Below are 21974 nucleotides of genomic sequence, written 5' to 3'. Positions count from 1 at the left end.
AAACCCAAAACATGCTAGTATATTAGCTTGCTCTGCGTGACTGAGATTTTTTGACATTTCCAAAACACAGTGTTGGCAGTAGACAGAACAAAGCTGTCCAGAGCTAAAAAGAAATGAAAAAACAGCGACATGAGCGAAATAAAATGAGAGAAGGAGCAAAAAGAGGAGTAGAAGAGGCAGAAATTTGAGATATCGGACAAAGAAATGGAAATAAATCAGAGGGGGAAGAAAACTGGTTTACAATTGTTGTCTGTCTGCCATTATTCCTACTCTATGATTGACACACACACACACACACACACACACACACACACACACACACACACACACACACACACACACACACACACACACACACACACACACACACACACACACGTGTGAAGTTGCAGCTGGCCCAGCTCCTTGTTTGAACTAGCACGCTTGACTGAGACCCATTTATTGATTGGCTAGTGTGCCAGACCTGAAGGAATCGTGGGGCTTGGATCCCCCCAAATACTCCCCCCACATTCATGCATCGCACACATTCACGCACACACACACATTCACACACAAACACTCCCAGTCCTCCTTCCCTCCCCTTCCCTAAGTTACTCCTGAGGAAGAAAGGCAGCGAGTCAGAGAGGAGACGGCAGGCAGACAGACAGGACACACATAGTGAGCCAGAGAGGACAGCATCACCCATTGGGCTCCCACACAAACAAACACACACTCAGAACTAGAGTGATTGGCTCACACACTTTGAAAAAGGAATGGAGCAAGATTTTTTATCTTGCAAGCTACTGGTGACAGCTCTTCTTATACTGGTACTGTAATGTTTACTTTTTTTTTTCAATTTCCATCCTGGAAAACTTAATTACGTTTAGTGAGATCGTTGTCTTTTACCTTTTTATTTCATCATTAATCCCCTTAAAATTCTTGTCACATCAAGTAAGGATTTCAGAAAAGTGTTCTAATAGATTGTTTCACTGTGTAGGAGTGTGTGTGCATGTAGAGTTTGATTATCTGCAGGAGAAATGCGCTCTTCAGATTATGTAGTCCTTTCAGCAGAAGCTTTAATAAGGCAGTTGATGTGATCTAACTTGTCTTATTTACTCCTGCTCTAAGTCCCCATGTCTCCTCTGTGTTCTTGATCTAGGTAGACTGTCAGGCATACACAGGTCAGCAAGCTGTTTGGTCTAAGGTTAGGACTCCCTGTTACATTACAGTGACTGCCTTGCTTGCGGCATCACGTCGAGTACAGTGCCGTGCAGCGTGGAGTAGACGACAAGGGATTCAGCAGATGTGCAAATATCATATGTCTTGGCGACTGAAAAGGCCATCGTATGTATATTGACACAGTCTGCAAAAAAGGCACCGGAGTCTGGTTTCATTCCCCTGTCGAGGAGTTTTCCATCTTTCAAGGAAAATGTCCTTAGTCCCAGCTGCTGACAGGTGACTTAAATAGAATCTGTCCATCAGAATAACAGAATGTGGAGATCACTGGTCTTTTGTCATATGCTCATTTCCTCTCTTCCAGTTGATGTGAAAACATTGGATGGGCGACAGCCCGAGCCACGGGGCCTTTCTTCTCATAGCATTAGAGCCAGACAATAAATGTGTCTAAATGTACATGCCTTTGTTGTGTAAATGGTATTGTTGCAGTGCAAAAAAAACCTTGGCGGGATTATAGTAGGAGAGGTGGGACGTGTAATGATGGAGAGTGAGGAAGGCTCCAAGTGGATATCCAAGCCATTATTATTGGATCCAAATCCCAGCAGGATGGCCTTCTGACTCGCGGAGCCTTGTGTTCCTCTGCCTTCATTGAGAACAATAGCAGCATAGTCAGCCAAACAACCTCCTCATCTCCATCCCTCCGTCCCTCCATCGACTTCCTCTCCTCTTTCTTCACCAGCCTTGTTATGCCTCCAGCTCTCTTGGCTTTGCAACACACAGCTCCCAGCCGTAATTGACTGCAAAATTCACTGATTGCTTTTCAAAGAAGAATTAAGGTGGTGTGCTAACCGGCTGCCCAGAGCACAGCCTGTGTTTATTTACCGTGGATCCAAACATTGGAATAGTTGGCCTGTGCAAAAAGTAGTGCCATTGCTGATATATTTGGCTGTGTGTTCCGTTGGCTGCGTGTTTAGGTCTTGCTGTTCCCCTCTGCTGTTCCTCAGGCGTCATCACCACTGACAGCCATTTATATCAGTCCCTACGCACTTTTAATAACGTGAACCCAGCACCCTGCTCCGCAGCGTGCAGCATGGGTGTTTTTGCTACCGTGACCCAAAGAAAATAATCAAAGCAGTATTATTACCTTTATATCTGCTTTCCTCTGCAAGATCCATTCATCTTTGTCAACGAAGCACAATGCCATGCTGTTGGGAAAAGGGGCCAAAGAGGTCAAAATAACTTGGTGTATCCTGAGTTTTTCCTCTAAAATATCAAGGCCATGTGTACCTCAAATGAAAGGCTGGACATTCACTTTAAACTATTTGTCAGCTCCATGGGTAAAAATCTTTTTAAGAGCAGGTGTTACACATAGATTCCCCATAGTTCCTGCATTATTCTGTGTGTTCAGGGTAAGTGGGCTTGTTATGCCTCACAATTCATTCCTAATCTGCAGGATTTGGGATGTTTTAAGTCATTGTAAAAAACTCTGCGGGATGCGCAACCACAAACTGCCGTCGTGGTGCAAAGATCCCGTGGTGGGTCTTAAGCGCACAAAAGCTGCATTTCTGTAATCTTAAAATATTCTGTCATGGTTCACCAACAACAGAAAGACTGCTTCAGGTTATTGTGAAAAATTATAATTTTCTCGTATATCCATCTATTCCTTTTCATGGCCTTAAGTCCTCTGTTGAATGGCGGATTATTTTATTGAATGTGTTTGCACCTCTAGTTTTTAAACCACATTCCTGCCACCATAGGAGGTGGATGATTTGTCTAAGTGTTAGTTCCAAGTCCTTCTTTTTTAATTTTCCAGGTTTTCATCCATTCAACAGGTATAGAACCAGTTTGTTGGCAGCTTTTGAGTGGAATACCGCTTGTTCTAGATAGCAAAATCAATCTATTTTCTTTTTCACTCCATCTGAGTCTATAACGTATCTCTCTAACTTCATTCAGTCAGGACTGCAAAGGGCATTGAGAAGAGCTAGACTGCTAAGTAAAGCCAAGACAAAGAAACATAACTCATATGGCACAATCCACATCAGATGACAGTGCCAGCATACAAATAAACACATTCTTTAGAGCAAGGTGAGCCAGTCCAGTCAAATCTAATCTGAAAATACAAAAGGCCTTGGAAGGCAAAGAGGAGTTAAATGAGTCTAAGATTGAAGGGTGGAGAGGGTCTTTATTTTTTGGCTGTCACTCAACATCTAAGATTCATATTGTCCTTGCAGTCGCAGAATTCATCTTCACATAATAAAATTGACTTTGGATCCCAAAGTAATATCCCTACCTCTGCTGCCAAATACAGCATGATGCAATTAACAGACAATTGAGGCCCGGAATTTAAGAAGGGACTAACATTTCATAATCTAAAGGATGACTCAGACATTTGAAATATTCAAATGGAGAAAAGTCGAGAGCTTTTGATTACTTCCCCTTACAGTCTCTCTCATCCTGTCACATGCACTTGTGTTCCGTTTTCAGCAGCTCCTGGAATTTAATTCAGGCTTTCAACTCGCAGTTCTGGCTTTTTTTTTGTGCTCTGCAAGAGAATCAGTTTAAACCAAAAAGGCCACAACTCATGGCTGGGGAGTATGTGTACAGGTTGCTTCCATTTCAAAAGGGAACATAACTAACTCACTTTTATCATGTTAAACGTTTGGTTGGGTCTTGACAGGAATTAGGACAAACAATAAAGTATTGTTTGAATGGATGAGGTAAAAATGGTGAAAATGCAAAATGCTCAAAGATGTCAATGACAGATCACTCATATGTACTAACTCTTCACTTCCTTCACTCATGTCACGTCTCCTGGTGTGTAGAGCTCGCGGACGGCCCGATCAGAAGAGGACAGAGACACTCTGTGGGATGCCTGGGGTTCATGGAGTGAATGCTCCCGGACCTGTGGAGGAGGCGCCTCGTACTCCCTCAGACGATGCCTCAGTTCCAAGTAAGGCCACCTCTCAGCCATTTCTAATGAGGAAAGCCTGATACATACTTTATATGTGACAATGTAGTGGACATGGGCAACACCATGGGTGACGCTCAGGTTTTTGCATAGTGCAATATGTAGTTCATTGGCGTGCTAATGACTACAACTAATCTTGCTGCATGGAAAATGTTTCTATTATGAGAACCAGAGACCTAAAAATGGACATTTATGAGTGCAGTACTCACAGAATAATGCTATGTAATAAGATTTAAGAGGGGAGGGGAATTATGGTAAGTTGAATATGTCTAATTTCAAGTTCGAAACTCACTGACCTATAGATAAATGGAAACATCACATGGACAATTTGTAAGCGTGTGTTCAAACACTATCCAAGGTAATCTCCTCTTTTAAAGAGCAAAGTCCGGACTGGGGTTGGACTGGTTTCCATTAAAGTGCCATATCATGGCTTTAAGATTCAAGAGAGGGAAGGAGGAGGATGGGGGGCTCTTTTTCTGTAGCTCACAGCCGTTCTGCCAAATAAATCCAGACAGCGTCCCTAATAGTGTGAGTAAATCTCACCAATCGCTCCATTCCCATGGGCTGTAATGGGTGCGCTTAAAATACATATGACTGTAATGTGACTGTTAAATAGCCCTGAGGGGTCAACTGAGATCACTTGCCCATCCACCTCCTAAAACTGTCTAGACAGCCATATGAGCCTAAATCTTGAATTCATCAGTGACAATAGGGATCTGATTTTCGGTAATGGCACGTTTGTTTCTTCACAAATCAACGTATAACAATCAATGTCCCTTGCCAAAGTACATGTCACTTTTAATAACTATTTTCTGTGATAGAGTTTGGGCTCTGCAAGCAATGAACCCACATAAGGTTGGAGTCCCACTGCTCATCATCTCGGCTTAAGTCTCTGGACAAACTGGAACTTGCACTTTGGACCTCTTGGCCCTTTCATCCTGGTGCCAAAGTCATGCGGTTGGTTAGGCTTCAAGCTAACCCTGTGGCCTTCAAGATTAAAGCTTGAGGCCAAGTGTACTGGGCAAAGTGGTCAATTACAAATGGATCTGAGGAAAGAGGATAAGAAAGGAGAAAGGAAGAATGAGAGGGTATGTTTTCTATAGAAATGTTGTCACATTTATAGACTGGGAAATAGCTGCAGGGTGACTTCACCGCATTCCTCTATTTTACAGTTCCCCGAAAGTATTGCTCTCTCACTTAAGGTAGCAAGTGAGTTTTGCTGCCAAAGTCCCCTCTGTTTCACTGTTTGGGGCTTCAGGGGGGAACTCCAGCAGTGACAGGAGCAGCCAGTGAGATCATAAAACATTACAACAATCCAAAGACACACTGACAAAACAGGGCAGATCATACCTAAGGTCAGAACCGAGATGTACTCTAAGGTGCTTCCAGCGTGCCATAACTATGAATCTCTCCGCACTGGTGCTGGGAAGCCAGGCTAAAAAAGCGTAAGGCTGTCAAAACCTCAAAGTCAATGTGCCATACCCCCCCATGTGCTGCACTGTAAACATTGAAGTCAATGGCTTTTTCAGGAGTTCATTTAATGATATCAGCAGCAGCCATTTCTCTTTGCTTTCCCAGAATTTTTTGGTCACGCACACCTCAGAATGCCACTGGCTGTAAAAGCAATTGACGTGTTAAAAGGTGTTTGGGGTTTGAGCTCCATGTGGGATGTAGGCGGTGTGTGTGTGTATGTGAAGACGTACATGTAAGTCCCGGCGGGTCTGTTTACAAACTCATGTGTCCTTTGGCAGGAGCAGTAATGTATGGGGTTCTTGAGGAAATGGTAGGACCCTCCGTCCCACCTCATCCCACCTCACCCTGCTGTTGCGTGGGAATGAGGGAGCAGTAGCTTGGAGCCGGGTGGCAGATCAAACAGCGTCATTAAAGAGCACAGCACAAGGCCCTGTGTGTGAGTGTGAGTGTGAGTGTGAGTGTGAGTGTGAGTGTGTCACACCCTCCAAACTAATACCACTCCAACTCTCTGACCTTTAAACAAATGCACATACATAGGACCTTCTGCTAATGTAGATTCACAAGGGTTAGCCAACCTCCCAAAAGTGCACATGCAAAGTACAGACTAAACACAGATCGCCTGGCCCTCATTAGTCCCTCCCGCACAACACACTTCACTTGATCGCAATCTCCATTATTAACAACCGCATTTGAAGCAAGTGTGGACATATGGATTGGGTGTCATGGCAAAAGAAAGCGCTGCTCAAATCTTTTACGAGGCTTGTCAGATTAGTCTTTTTTTTTTGTCATTTATTTTTATTAAAAGAGGCCAGCCTTGACTTCATTTTTACTCTGTTTAAATAATTGAAAGAGCAGTGTACCCTATTGACAACCTTCCATCATTAGGAAATAAAGATGAGCAGTCTTGGGCAGGAGCAAAGAACAATTTAAGTATGCAAGTGTTGCAAATAACTTCTCACTGCTGGTAAGGATGTTTTTATTCTTCATTGGGTCACTAATTTGCAGAAATTATAGGCAGTCGCATTAAATGACTTTGGCATTTTGGAATTTCACCAAAGCCATACCACAGCTGTGTTTAAAGTCTATCTTTAAATGGTGTGGTAGTTAAAAGTGAATTTTCTCCAAGGCAATGACTAATTAAGCTGCTCTAATTAACTTGGGCCTGGCACCTTGATTATAGGAGACCACCCTTTGCGTTGCATGTAAAGTGCTAAAAACACCCAGCTTCTCGACAGTGCCACTGAGCCCATGTCCTGCCAGAATCAACAACAACAATCTGTGTACAGATTACGTAGAAGTCAATCATCAAAGGAATTAAAATGCAATTGAGGGGGACATGTCTGTACCAAACGTCATTCCATCGTATAGTTGTTGAAATATCACTTAAAACTACGACCTCATGTCGGCTCTAGAAAACGAGTTCATCACTCGGATACGTCATCTGGGAACCATGGAATGTCTGTACGACATTTTGTTCCAATCCATCTTGTAGATGTAGAGATATTTCACTGGATAAGTGAAAACTTTGATTTGCTGATGGCGCAAGATGAAAGGTGTGGGGATCTATATAGCACTTTGGATTCATCCTCTGGGCACCATAGACATATGTTCCAAATTTCACAATCTGGGCCAATAGTTGCCGAGACATCTTGCTGCGGACTGACTTACGGACCCTTTTCTGCTGTTTCTTCATCTTTCTCAACTACATGTTACCCTTCTTAGATGGCCTCACGGCTCCCAATTGCCTAAATTGACCAATAGCAGAGCTCACAGCAAGAGCATATTTCAGCCATTAAAAACTCAGCCACATCTCATGTGAGAGTTGATGACATATATATGGACATTACTAGCCAAGCAAATCTTACTGCATATCCATATCCAATATTATACTCTATACGCAGTCTTGTGTGCAGTGTACTGATGAACAAACTCTCTGTAGTTGTGTATTTTGTGTCTATTTGGCAGAAAAGAGCAGGGTCATAGTCTGTGAGTTATGTGTTCTAGTCGTTTTTCCCTAACCTATGATGACGCCATGATGAATCCTTAGTCCCGGCCCTACTTCTGCTTAGCCTCCACTTTGTAGCTTCCAAAGTGAAGAGGATATGAAAAGGGAAATTCATTTTATTCCCTTTTTTTTTTATCGTTTAGTTTATATATTGTTCGTCGTCCCACCGATCCAGATCTTTGCTATCTGTCTCTCGACTCTTGGTCTTTGAACGTCTCTTGTTTAGGTCCAAGCCCCATGACCTGCTGTTTGGCTTGGCAGAGGGGACTGTCTGGATACATCACAGGGTCTAATGTTCTTGCCATGCCACACACTTCACATTCACTCCCTCCGCTCTCTGGAATAATACTGCAAAAATCCTCAAGCCCTCGTTCATCCGTGAGTCCAAAACTCTGCGGTGTTGCCTCCAATCATGATTCCAGATTAGCTAAGGACAGATGACACTGGAATTCTTCTTAAGTTCCCAAACTCAAAAGAATATCCTTTGATTAGTTTCCACTGGGGTCTTGGATAATTGGCCTATCATAGTCACCATCAATGTTTTATCATCACTCAGCATCAAAGCACAAAGGAATCCTAATTTTCAATAAGTGGGTAGCTCCATAATTTAGGCAAAGACACTGCAGACTGTCATGCAGATAGTTGTGATCCAAACCGCTCCAATCTGTTCAGCAGACACAGCTCAGATGGCCCTACTGTGTCTGCTTTACTACTGTATGTGCAGTACTGTTGGATTATGATTTGTTTAAAGACTGATCACTAAGACAAATGAGAATTTAGTACTATATTTTAGTATTTTCAGTACCAATGGATGACTGGTTTTCCCATTTAAAAAAAAAAAAAAAAAAAAAAAAAAAAAAAAAAATTCTTATTTGCTAGATTGATATAAATGCAGGAAATAGTAATCACTACTTTGCTTCATTGTGCCCCCCACTTGTGAAATCAAACACATGCCATTGTATTTATGCATCATCACATTGTGTGAATTAGTCTGTTAAATCTTTGAAAACACACCACAGATCCCATGTTTGTTGGTTGCCACATCAGCACTGTAGGATTCCAGTTGCGCTCAGCAATTCAAAAAACAATTTCAACGGTTATAATACCAGCTGCCTCGGGCGAAGATGATTGGTGTGGTTTGTTTTATCATTCGCCCCATGAAGCCAGTTCACCCACATGTTCCATCTTTTCTTCTGCAGGACCTGCGAAGGCCAGAATATCAAATATCGCACATGCAGTAATGTGGTAAGTTCGGCAAGCTCATCTTTATGTAATGGATGTCAAGAGAGCTTTCAAGTGGTTTTTATTGAAATAAACTGAACAAATTGTGATTGAGAATTTGGTGAGGTGGAACTGTGAAAATATGACCAAGGTTTATGGCTAAAAAGTCATATACTTTCTACTAGTTATAAAAATTGGCTAAGTATTTTGTTTATCCTCAGGATTGTGCTCCAGATGTTGGTGATTTCCGTGCCCAGCAGTGTTCGGCTCATGCAGACGTGCGATACCAGGATCAGTACCATGAGTGGCTCCCTGTGTACAATGACCCGGACAACCCCTGCGCTCTCAAGTGCAAAGCCAAGGGCTCGGGCCTTGTGTTGGAGCTAGCGCCCAAGGTGCTGGACGGGACACGCTGTTATACCGAGTCCTTGGACATGTGTATCAGCGGAGTCTGCCAGGTAGGAGAAAGAATCAGAGAGCTTTATTGTTTTCATCCATTACTGTGTTTATATTTATTTATTTTCATGTATCCATCACAAGAATCCAAATATAGACTTGTAGACTCGCATTATGGAGACTAAATAGAGAAGTAACCTACTCCTTTAGCTTTAGGTTTCAGTGTTGGGACTTTTACACAGTTTTGGGGTCCCAAGACAGACTTCTCAGATACCCCAAAATTTTTTATTTTGATCAATTGTTATTACGAAATCTGGAAGATGTATCTTCCAGAGTGCAGTCTCATACCAGTGTGTTGTATACATATACTGTATGTGTTGTGATTCCAGACATCCTTTTTTATGAAAATGACATAGAATAGAAATGGCAGCTAATTAAAAAGGAAACCTATTTTGCCCCAAACTATAAACTTAAGCGAAGAAAGTTCTCCGGTTTGAGAAAATCATGTTAAATTGTGACCATATAAACCCCATTAAAGGGAATTTCTTTCTAAAACCGAATATATTTTGTTCATTTATATATACTTGTCAACACAATGATGTATTACTGGCTCTCAAGTTATGGCATTACAGTGCATTTGGATGCAAGAGCCAACAAGTAAATAAATTTAAGAAGTTGACTTCAATGCTACGTCATGCCATCTGCTTTACCAATGAATCCCCAACCAGAACAATATTTGAAATTTGGTTTTTGACTGACAGTCCAGGAAATAGTTTACAATGCATTTTTTCTCGGTTGAATGAAATTACGTCCCGAGGCGTACAGTCTCTTACCATGCTTAGAATCGCGCTGTGGTTTTGGTTTTGTCTTACCGACAGAAATTGTGAAAGAAGTCATCGATCAACTATGGATGGTTGCAGATAATGTTTGATAAAAAACAGTGGGGAACATTTATTTGGAAAACCTCATGATGAACTCAAAGGGGATGTTTCAAACAATAGATCTGGTATGAATATGGAAGAACCCTGAGGGTTGTTTGGATCATTTGATTATAATATTTTCATGCTGGAATGAAGGAAGATATTTTCTTTAATAAAATGTTATGGTCTTTGTAAGGTCTAAAGGAACCAACGGAAGTACTTTTACTGGGACTTTTCCCCATTTTTCATTGCATTTCTTTTTTTTCTTAATTGGAGTTTGTTTTAATGCCGAAGATTAGAAACCAGGATGCTATACACGTCTTTGGTAATGTGTTTTTATGATCATGTATTTGTCTATGTTTTATAGATTGTAGGTTGTGATCATGAGTTGGGGAGTACGGCAAAGGAGGACAACTGCGGTGTCTGCAATGGAGATGGCTCATCCTGCAGACTGGTGCGAGGACACTACAAATCCCAGCATGCTTCAGGAAAAAGTAAAGAATCTTAAGATCTTTAATTGCCCAGCTTTTTTCTGTTTAAGTTTAACACAATTTATTTTTTATTTATGTATTATTTATTTATTTTAACACTATTTCGTTCCGCCGATTCAGTGTTTCCTTTAGGATTTTTTTTAGTAGTGGGGGCAGGTCTGTCCGAACATTTTGACCATAAACTACATCGACACAACAGTATGTGGAGTTAAACTGGACAGGCCAAATAACCTCTGAATAGTTCTACTTGTTGTTAAATTGCAATGTGAGCGGCAGCCAATTGGGGGGTGCATTAGGTCGGCAGGATAATTTAAAAGGCAACCGCGACTACATTTTTTGTACAGCCTATTTCTGATACCGTGGTGGCAGAAATTTTGCCATGGTGGGCCGCCACTACAAAATCAACATAGAGGAAATACTGACCGATTTTACACATTAGGGTTGGTTTACTTGTAATAAGGAGTACATCTGATTGTATTTGTATTGCCAGTTGTGATTATATTGACTTTTCTATGAGTATTGATCGATACCGTACTAATATTTTTCTCCCTCTGTGTGTTTGTCTCACTCAAGCTGAGGACACAGTTGTTGCCGTTCCCTATAAGAGTCGTCATGTGCGTCTAGTCCTGAAAGGCCCGGATCACTTGTGTAAGTCCTGGTAGGTCCAGGGTGCCCTTCCATCCAAAACAGCTCAACATTATAGTTATATTTGGCAGTGTTTTAAGTGCCAAATACGTTATGTTTTATTATAATATTATTTTTTTCATTATATATGTTATACTTGCTTGACCTGTCTAATGAATATCTCACACAAATAACAATCTAAAATTTTACTTTTATCATAAAATATACTCCATTTTGGGCTTTCTTATAAGGATTGGTTTTAAAAGTAGCTTGAGGCAGAATAATCAGAGTAGGCATTCATTTCTCCCCTTTGCCCTGGCTCTAAGATGTAAGGCTTCCAGAAAATATCACTGATGTCAAAGAACTGGCATCATGCTCCCCACTGGATCAAATCTGTTACAAATGTTCCATCTCTGTACTTGTCCTTTGCTCCATGGTTAGTTTATAGATTGCTTCCTTAGCAAGTCCAAAATAACTTATTTTTCTGAATGGGCAAATTTTTCATTAAGTATTTCCCCCGTTCTTTTTGGCCAAGGGCACTTAGATTGTAACCATCTGTCTGCAGATGACTGCTTCTGTTTACTGGTTGTTCCTGTGTTTCACCCTGTTGTTATTGTCTTAATGTCCATGCTAACCCTAACCCAGACCTACATAAGCCTCCTGGCAGTGCAAAAGTGAGTCTGTGTGCCTGCTAACGCAACAGCCAATACATGTTTTTCATGTGACTAGATCTGACTGAAGGTCTGTGATAAATGGAAGTCATCCATCTAGTATCTTGACATCTTAATTTAATTTTAATCGTATCTCCTTTTATTTGCAGTTTCATTTTGTCTGACACATTTATGATTTAAAAAAAAAAATGTAGACAAGAAATGATTATCATTTATCAAAGGAAAACTCAAGTCTCTTTGTTTATGGATGGTCAATGGCCACACCTTTATAGCAATATTGTGAATGTGATGTGTCCATTGTGCTCTAGCTGTGTACTTTGTTTCTTCTTTAGATGTGGAGAGTAAGACTCTACAAGGGGTAAACGGTGAACTGGTCTTTGATAAATCAGGGCAGTACAACCTGGAGAACACCACCTTAGACTACCAGAAACTTTCAGATAAGGAGGTCCTGAGAATCACTGGCCCACTCGGAGCCGACTTCACAGTCAAAGTAAGGGCTTAAATATATCAAATCAAGTGACTTAAAGCTGCACTAATCAATATTTTTAATATAAACAAAGGCTCAGTTTAGTATGTGTAATGTGAAAAAAAGAGACTAACCCACAGAGAATTATCACCCAATTCGTCAGTTTCTCTCAGCTTGAAATTATGAAACTTGTATTTGATTCATGGTGGAATGTCAGACCTTGAAGAAGAATCATAGTACATTTGGTTTACTTAGAGTATGTGTTCAAACATAACACAACATAAATTCAGTTCATACATTTGGTAGTGGATCATTGGATCAATTTTTATTTTTTTTTTGCTTACATTGTGCGTTTGTGTGTATGCGTTACACACACACACACACACACACACACACACACACACACACACACACACACACTTACATTCTCAGACGAGGGCCAGTGAGTGGACGTTAAAAGTTATACAGGCTGCAAACTAGGGAAACGCCTGTGAAAACTTCCCCCCTCATAAACACACAAATCAGGATCGGACAATAAATAGGAATTCAGGAGACAGAAATCTGAGAAGCTATAAATGCATAATTTTCTAATCTGTTACGAGGCAGACAGCCAGTTCATATTGCAGCGCTGGAAAAAGTTTGGACAAATGGAAAATTATATTCAAAAGTTGCCAGACAGTCTCTCCACTGTAAACACATGAATGTGAATGAGTGGCAGAGGAGTTTGAGTAATGCGAGTTGTAGGTATAAACTGGCTTTGGCCATTTCTTCAATATGGTTGAGGTGTAAGGTTAGAAGAAAAATGTTTGCTGAAATGTGTATGACACTTTACAAGCTTTCTTTAACAAAACACACATGTGACACAAATGGCCTAATTTCTATAAATGCAGTCTGTATTCTTTATCTAATCGAAGCAAATCACTAAGAAATTGGCGTCTCTCATCCAGTAAATTATTTATTACTTCCTATCGTAGGCACTTATCCTGCTCGAAGCTGTGTTCAACCTGTGCAGAAACTGACATTTCAGGTTACTCAGGGTCAAATTTGGGTCTGTGTGTGAAAATGAACATCTAATTGATTCCTGTATCTACTATAAGTTCAGCTGCATCAGCATTTCGTCTAGTCTCGTGACTTTACTCAATTTTTATTCAAGAAACGTTGAAACGATCTGAACACACCAGTTTGAAAACCCAGCTTAACACGTAAATGGTCTATATATCTAACTTGGCATGGTCTGAGTTGTAGCCCAGTAATTTATTTCCTGCCCTCCACTCTTTTTATGTTATACAATACATATACAACACCCTGTATGGTCTATATAAGCAGTTTATTTCTCCTGAGGACTGCTTGAGAAAAGTAATTTAACATCTATATTGGGAGGAGTGATGATAGTTTGCTGATCCTGGAAAGCAAACACCTGGGTATTTTATTTTTTACTTCCATGAAATGCAGTTGTATTCTCCAGTTATATATGGTAGCTGTGATGGCCCCTAGGGGACAGAAAGACTCCGAAACAACGGCTTAGCTTAGTTTAGAACGGGCTCAGTTAAACCACAACCTGTGTGTTTACTCACCCAGTGAAAACACATAATGACAATTCTTACTAACTAACTCTCGGCAACAAGTGTATTTCACAAAATCTGGCATGTCAAACTACTCGTTCAAATCATTCTGGTTGCATTCATCATCCTTTAGGTGTATTATTATAAAATGAAAGCCTTGCTGTGATGTAATATAATAATATAGTAATATAGTGATGTATAATCGTAGTGACAAGATTTGGTGGTCACACCATGACTGCTGTTTCCATACCGTAGGTGCAGTTTGCCAGTGGAGCAGACAGTGTGGTCCAGTACATCTATTACCAGCCCATCATCCACCGCTGGAGAGAGACCGACTTCTTCCCTTGCTCCGTCACGTGTGGTGGAGGTAAGCATAGCGTTGCATTCTTGACTCATCTGCTTAGAAAGCTCTGATGCTGAAAAGTTATTTCCTGTGGCAAATAAAGGATAAAATATTTGATAAATGCTTCACGTTGAATTACTGCTCCACTAAATGTGTTTTGATGCATCACTTTAGTGTCCATTTATGTCTTTTTTTTTTTTTTTTTTTTTTTTGTCTGTAGGTTACCAGCTAACCTCAGCAGAGTGCTTTGACCTGCGGAGCGGCCGGGTGGTTGTGGATCAGTATTGCCATTATTACCCAGAGAACGTCAAACCCAAACCCAAACTCGAGGAGTGCAACATGGAGCCCTGCCTGGCCAGGTTAGAGACTGGACAAAAACTCTTTTAAAAAAGCAAACAATTTAAATTGATGTTAATGATCTGTCAACAGCAGTTTGTGTTATTTTAAATCCTAATTTCCTTAATTGATTCTGCCTTTTAGTGACGGCTACAAGCAAATCATGCCGTATGACCTCTACCACCCCCTGCCTCGGTATGTACTCCCAACTGTGAGGACAAATAATAACACAACTATTGACATTTATCAATCTCCCTGATTGACTTCATGACTTCCCTTCATGATGTCAGATGGGAGAGCAGTCCCTGGACCGCCTGCTCCACCTCGTGCGGAGGAGGCCTCCAGAGTCGCTCGGTTTCCTGCGTGGAGGAGGACATGCAGGGTACCATCACTCCCACTGAGGAATGGAAGTGTCTCTACTCCCCCAAGACAGCTATACTGCAGCCCTGTAACACCTTTGACTGCCCCACCTGGCTGGCACAGGAGTGGTCACCCGTAGGTGCCCTTTTTCCATTATTATCACTGGTTATTATTTTTTACACCGTATCAAGTCAATATAAGGCCAAGAAAATGAAGTTTAAAGGCCACGCTGAGCCTTAATTGATTACAGTTGTTCTTTTGCGAGGTGCTGTAAAGCATCACATAACTAGAAATGTTGAGAAAGGTCAGCTAAAAAGGCAGAGTAACCAAATGTAAATAAGTAGATGTCTCGAAGTCAAATATTAGCAAACGTTTAATTTGTCTTTTGCGTCTGTGAATCACCACAGTGGGTCTTAATTAACCCTTGGAATTAGAAGAAGTAAAAATGATTAATGATTAATTGTTCTGGGGTGAAACAAAAATATACTCTGCAGACAGCCTGACCTGAGATTCGGTCGTCTCTTCAGACATCTATCAGCCTTTCCAACATGACAGGAACACTTGCAACTGCTTAAGTTAAAATGCAACCTCGCTGTGTGAGTCAGAGTAGCACTGCTGACCTCAATGTGAATGTCCTCTCTTGAACACACCATCCAAAACATACACACAAGTCTTTAATTATAACCCCAAAGTCGACAGCACATAAACTCATACGCAGTTTATCGGGGTGGTGCATCTGGATCATTTTACACTTCCGGTTGGTTACTTATTTGGTGGAGTTGCTGTTACATTAACCATAGATATCCTCATGCAACTTCCTCGTGGGGATTTTTCAGCCTCCCCAGTTAAACAGGCACAAGCAGAGGCCCAGGGAGTCAAATTTGCAGCCCTTCAAAAAACCTGGGATGCTGTTTACCTAGCACATTCTTCCTTGTGAACTTGCCTTTAAATGCTTGTTTTGGCAGCGGAAACACAAAGTTCACTCCTGAGCACAGAGCTGCAGGGATTTGGGAAGGAGTCTTTCTTTACTTCCCTTGAGTCGAGGGCTCTCTGTCAAACACAAGCAAAGAGATGTAACCATAAGAGTTATCATCAGTAATTTATAGACTATATCTGCTGAACTGTCCTGTCACCACCAGTGCACGGTGACCTGTGGGCAGGGTCTGCGCTACAGGGTGGTGTTATGCATCGATCACAGAGGACTCCATGCTGGAGGTTGCAACCCCACCACCAAACCCCACATCAAGGAGGAGTGCCTGGTGACTGTGCCCTGTTATAAATCCATAGGTGGGTTAGATTTTTGGGATATTTCTTTTTTTTATTTGATCATGTTCTAAAATAAATGTGTCATGTGATGGTTAACTTTTGATGGTGATTTTTTTCTAGATACGCTCCCAGTTGAGGCAAAACCTGTGTGGCATAAGCAGGCCATAGAGCTGGAGGAGGAGATCAGCGTTACTGAGGAACCGACGTGAGTACCAGACACCCACATATGCATGCATAACACACACAAAAGTCGGATCACAGTGATTTTGAAATATCTCTATTTGCTGCTTTCTTCTATTGAAAGCAGTAGGAACTGCAATTCAAACTTGTAAAAATATGCAATTCTGCTTATATTTAATGGCACTCTGGACTACAACCATATACCTGTAATTTACTACCAGAGGTGAATGTTATGTTAACACCATCACAGGTGGCCTTATACAAAAAGTAAGTTAGGAAGGTGCAACTGGTAAAGCTGTAAATTACTCTGAAGCTTCATAACCCGTAAAAAATGATTACTGTCACTCTGCAGGGATAAAGAAGCAAAAGTCAGATCCCAGATACACAGTTTTAACAACAGTATTCACAACCCAGAGCTTAGAATTTTCCTGGAGGGGAAACTGAAGTAGACAGGGCCCTGTGCTGCCATAAAACCACCGTAGTATCATGGCTGTGTTAATGTCAACGGCCATTTACAAGAACTTGGAGTCAAAATGTACGCCTGGAGCCCCCATTTTTCCCCTGGCAAGTTTTTAAAATATGCACCAGTTTGGGTGCATGTGTTTGAACACCTGGGTATGCTAAATGTTTGTCAAGTAGAGTAAAGAAGAATTCCCCCTTGCTGAAGTTAGATGTTGTTTTGCTTCAGTGAAGGTATGAATCGTCAGTTCTAAGTAATGAATATGCTGGATGAGGTTATTGAAAGTAAAAAGGGAGGCAGAAGGTGAAAGCGGAAAAACATCTTATTGGGACCAGCGGACGGTTCAGTCACTGACTACCAGCATTACCTCAGCAAGCCTCAGATGTTCCAGATGTTCTTGTCCCACATATCAATTGACTAATAAAGGCTGTCCTCTGAAGATGGACAATGTTTGGACTCTACCCAGTGTCTTGCATGACTTGCATTAGCGACCATGTTAGCCAGTTCAAAACATCTGTTACTTTGACTTATCTTTGGAGAGAGAAAGTGGGAGGGAGAGAGAGAGAAAGAGAGATAGACATGCCAAAACATATGATTTTGCTCTATTGTTTTTTTTTTTGCTTCAAAAGCACATAAATATGTGTATAATATGCAGTCATTCACACGCCAACAACAATATCTGCCTATCATATGGGGCCAGGTTACGGATGTGAGAGGAAAGAGAAGGATATTTCTGTGTTGGACTTATTGCACCTCCATCGCCAGGCCTTATGCCTGCCCTGAGCCACTGCTGTGCAACTGCTTGACCCATATATGTTCCACAGCCTCGCCAAAAGTGCTTTTTTTCCCTTTACCACCACCATGAGTAAATAAAATATTTCCATTGATTCAAATTTTAACTAAAATGATTAGCATGGGGCTTTGGCGGATATCACAAAAATGTGTTGTTTCCATCCACGAACGAAATCCCGATTGTTTTAGAACTGACAGATGTACTTTAACGCATGAAGATAAACATTTCTGTGGGTTCGCTTGTTGACTTTGTTGCTTGTGTTCCAAGGTCTAACTGCTGGTGATTCATTTGTTTGTCCAAAACATGAGTCCTTGAGCACTCATAAAGAGCCAACTTTGCTGTAATTATGAGTTCTTTATTGAGGCATCTTATAAAACAGCAGGGTGGTGTTGTGTTGTGGTCAGACTGCTTAACCGAGGAAGAATGCTGCACATTGCAAGCTGCCATGTTACCTCTGTGAAATACATGTACACTGATAATGTATGGTGGAGGAAACTACTTTGAGAGTTTTATAAACCCAGAGAGTGCAACGATTTACTGTTACAGTTAGGATGAATGTTGGCTTAACGTACCGTCAATGTTACCTTCAATCATATTCCCATTTTGAATAAAATGAATACAAGAGCAAAAAGAATAAAACATTTTTTCTTAACATCATACTAAAAAACTGAACACTGAAGAGACTTAATCATACTCCCACAGTGAGCTACAGAGCTAAGTTAGTCTGTATGATGTAGTGGAAATTACAAATCACTTTGCTGGTTCAAATTGTACTCAATTGCTGGGAAACTACTGATCCCGTCAGGGACAGTGGTGATTCAGTGTTATAAGTCCAGCCTGAGGATTCACTGTGAAAGATTAGTTTGTATAAACTGAACACCTCTAATATGATGTTGCCAAAAGAAACATTGATGAGCTGGGCCCTGAAGAGGACAGCTGCTGAATGTTGTAAACATTTGGGCTGCCTCCAACCACTTTGTATTCATGATCAGGTGCATAGCTGGGTGTAATGACAACAATAGAGTAAAGACGATTAAACACGGACCCTTCTGCAAAAGCATGTGATATGAAATGCTGTGTGGTCTTTATATCTGCAAATTCCAAAAAAAACAATAATCCCAGTGCTACATTATTCTATGGCACGTAATGGACACAAAGGTGACATGAAACGGCATTGATGCTCTCTACGGTCAGACTTGAACATTATTTAATCATTATGGACATTCTGGAAGACGCATCATCAAGTAAATTCCCCCCTCCTTGATCCTTTTAAAGAACTACGCTTTTTATTTTGGCCAACCTGAAGATCAAGAGGGATTCTGTCTCACACTTTCCAGTGTCATTATTTCTTTCCTCTAACACTCTCACAAAGCTATTTAGGGGGTGACAGTGCAGTTTCTGGACTCTAAATCTCACCCAACCTTAACAGGCCTTTAGGCATTCATGATCTCGCACAGTGATCTACAAGTATTTCCTTCTCTGATCCATTCTTTAAGATGAGGAAGGATGCACATGAAAGCTGTTTATCCAAGAATGGCTTCATCCTAATGCTTCACAGCTGCTCAATTAACCACAGCAGGACTGGATTTCATAAATACTCATGTTTTTTTTTTTTTTTTTTTTTTTTAAGCAGTAAATGACTTCAATCTGTATACATGGGGAATGCACAAAAACCTGTGACTGTAACTACTTTCAGGTCAGCATTGGTTTGGAAACAGTCTGCCATACCATGCCTCTATGTGAAGTATACTAACTAAATGAACAGCATATTGTTTAGATTTGTATGTGTGCAATTAATCATCCCGTTTTGGTTGTCTTAAACTTGCTGCCTCTCCTATCCAGCTTCATCCCTGGTCCGTGGCAGCCCTGCAGCAGGACATGCGGTGCCGGGACCCAGCGACGGACCATCAAGTGCCAGGTCCTGCTGTCCTTCTCCCAGACAGTTGCTGACCTGCCAGATGATGAGTGTGAGGGGGTAAAACCTGCTACAAGTCAGCCCTGCTACCGTACTCCCTGCTCTGGTGTTTCGGGCGAAGGAAAAGAGAGCCAAAAGGAGGGACAAGAAGAAGAGGGTGGGGAGACACCTGAAAGAGAAGAACTACACGACTGGGAGTATGAGGGTTTTACGGAGTGCTCAGAGAGTTGTGGGGGAGGTATGGATCATTATTGACCTTTTTAAATATAAGAAAGTAAAGAAATAGAACTAGGAAACACTTTGTTAACTCACTTAATTGTACAAATACAGCAAATACATTATATTGCTTACAGTAGTTTGAATGCACTGTAAATCCTGGAGGCAACCCCCACTCCGTCAGTTTCACTGAATTGTCCCAGTCCCAGTTGCTGTATTAAAAAGAAATGTCAGAGCAGTAACCGGTGACCTTATGTCAGTGGATGACCAAAGCCATGCCAGTATGGCCTTTGAAGTAGAAGTAAGTTATATGATATTAGATGATAATGGATGGAATCCCAAGTTCAACCCTAAAGGTCATACGTTGGCGACTCTCACAGCGGCAGTGAATGCAGCGCCAGACAGAGCCAGCTTTCCTAAACATCCTGCCAACATTCGTTGAGGCCCACTTTAATCTCCCCACCTCCACACCCAAGCCTCTATGCCTGAAATCTGTGTCTGTGTGTTAAATGTCTCCACAAGTGTGCATGTGTAACTTCATTTCTTCACATGGGCGTAGACCTTTGTCAATGTCTGTGTGTGCGCTCACCCAAACCTAACAAACTCCCATTCGGGGGATGATTACAGAGTGGTATCGGATGTCACATACACACCCTGAGGGCGGCGCTCCTGTGGACCATCACACCACCGTGGCGTTTGAAGTGCCTGCTTCACTGTTATTGTCCCCAACATTCGAAGCAGACTCCGAGATTTATGTTATGTTGCTTTTAACATGACCTGACATCACACCCTAAAAGTTTTTTTTCCCACAGTTCAGGCCAGAACTTACTCAGACAGCTGTACTGTTTTCATGTTCATTGTGCCCCAATAGGTACAACCCTTGCTTGCTTTCATTGAGGGGCCAAATATCTGGCTTTATTGCAGTGTCTGCTTGCAATATTCTATGCTCCATAATATGATTGGAGGGTTATAATATTGGAGAGATGCTAAACAAGCATTTTTGGCATTCTTTTTAAGAAGATATGGTACAGCAAGTATACACATTTTAAAAAGGTGAAAGCACTTGTGATTGAAACGTGCAATAGCTCATGATTCTTTGGACATCCCTTGTGACTGCTCGGTGCTGTCTAATCCCAGGTGTGCAGGAGGCTGTGGTCATCTGCCTGAACAAGCAGACCAGGGAGGCAGCAGACCAGAGCCTGTGTGTGAGCTCCCGTCGGCCCCCGCAACTCCTGCAGGACTGCAAAACTCAGCCCTGCCCACCCAGGTACAGTACAACACAGACAACACATCATTATCATTCAGGCATTGTTTAAAATGGTTTGTGCATGAACATTAAAATAGACTTGATTGATGGATGCAGTTAAACTGAGGCGGACATGTGTTTTTTTGGAAAAAAGGAATTGGCTGCATTCAAGAAGAAAATATTAATTAAAAACAGGACTGAAATCTGGCTCTGCTCTTTATTAGTTTGCCAAGACTGTAACCCAGCAAAATATGCAATATAGGGAGCAGGGACATCCCTGGGTTCTACACCTGGAACTGCTTAACTTTCTATCAAAAAACACACATTGCACTAGTTGAATCAATTAATCTCTACTAATCACTGATTGTGTACAAAAGAGATTCAAATCCTTCTAATCCACTACATGATCCTTCTCAGTTTAAACCACATGTGCCAATTAAATCACCATTTAGGCCACCTATGTCCAAGTGATACTGAAGCAGAAGGACAGAGATGGATGGTTGTATCATTGAGAGCATGAAATGTAGCCAGTGCGACAGCTTGTTGAACCTGGTCAGAATCAGACATTAAGTAGGGATCAGGTTTCAGTGGTGGCTGTACCTGCCAGGCTGACATGAAATAGTCCTTGGAAGATCTGCCCATTTCATTTCAGTTTGTCTACAAAGTTAACATTTGGCCTGATATGAGGCACAAAGAATCCTCATGAAGTGTCCAAAATGAAAAAGGTTTGTCCTCTGGGGAGTATGAATGTGCTTTATTACCGCCATAACAATCTGTCCATTAGATTTTAATATTTCTTCCATATAAATTGTGGTGCTAGAAGAAATGTCAGGCAGTCACCAAAAACATATAGATTCATCGTCTAGGTATCATGAATGTTGAAAATGTAATGAATCAGATTATTAGT

General features: G+C 41.3%; 1 protein-coding gene across 4 annotated transcripts in view; it reads left to right on the top strand.

Annotated features, from left to right (window-relative positions):
- Positions 1–21974, top strand: part of LOC114545734 (ADAMTS-like protein 1) — a 95459-nt gene that overhangs the window by 62063 nt on the left and 11422 nt on the right. For 2 of the 4 annotated variants that reach the window (XM_028564209.1, XM_028564208.1), the window contains exons 3-16: positions 3978–4105; positions 8801–8846; positions 9044–9280; positions 10506–10632; positions 11203–11277; positions 12257–12414; positions 14208–14319; positions 14516–14654; positions 14776–14826; positions 14922–15126; positions 16131–16278; positions 16378–16462; positions 19533–19843; positions 20959–21088. In XM_028564209.1, the coding sequence (XP_028420010.1) occupies positions 3978–4105; positions 8801–8846; positions 9044–9280; positions 10506–10632; positions 11203–11277; positions 12257–12414; positions 14208–14319; positions 14516–14654; positions 14776–14826; positions 14922–15126; positions 16131–16278; positions 16378–16462; positions 19533–19843; positions 20959–21088 (1952 nt within the window). Of the gene's footprint in view, positions 1–640; positions 807–3977; positions 4106–8800; positions 8847–9043; positions 9281–10505; positions 10633–11202; positions 11278–12256; positions 12415–14207; positions 14320–14515; positions 14655–14775; positions 14827–14921; positions 15127–16130; positions 16279–16377; positions 16467–19532; positions 19844–20958; positions 21089–21974 lie in introns of those variants that run through there. The other 2 variants (XM_028564210.1, XM_028564211.1) reach the window with 2 other exon arrangements.

The sequence above is a fragment of the Perca flavescens genome, chromosome 19 (genome assembly GCF_004354835.1).
Source record: "Perca flavescens isolate YP-PL-M2 chromosome 19, PFLA_1.0, whole genome shotgun sequence".
NCBI lineage: Eukaryota > Metazoa > Chordata > Actinopteri > Perciformes > Percidae > Perca > Perca flavescens.
Note: the sequence above shows the minus strand (reverse complement) of the source record. Positions and strands in the feature narration are given on the sequence as shown.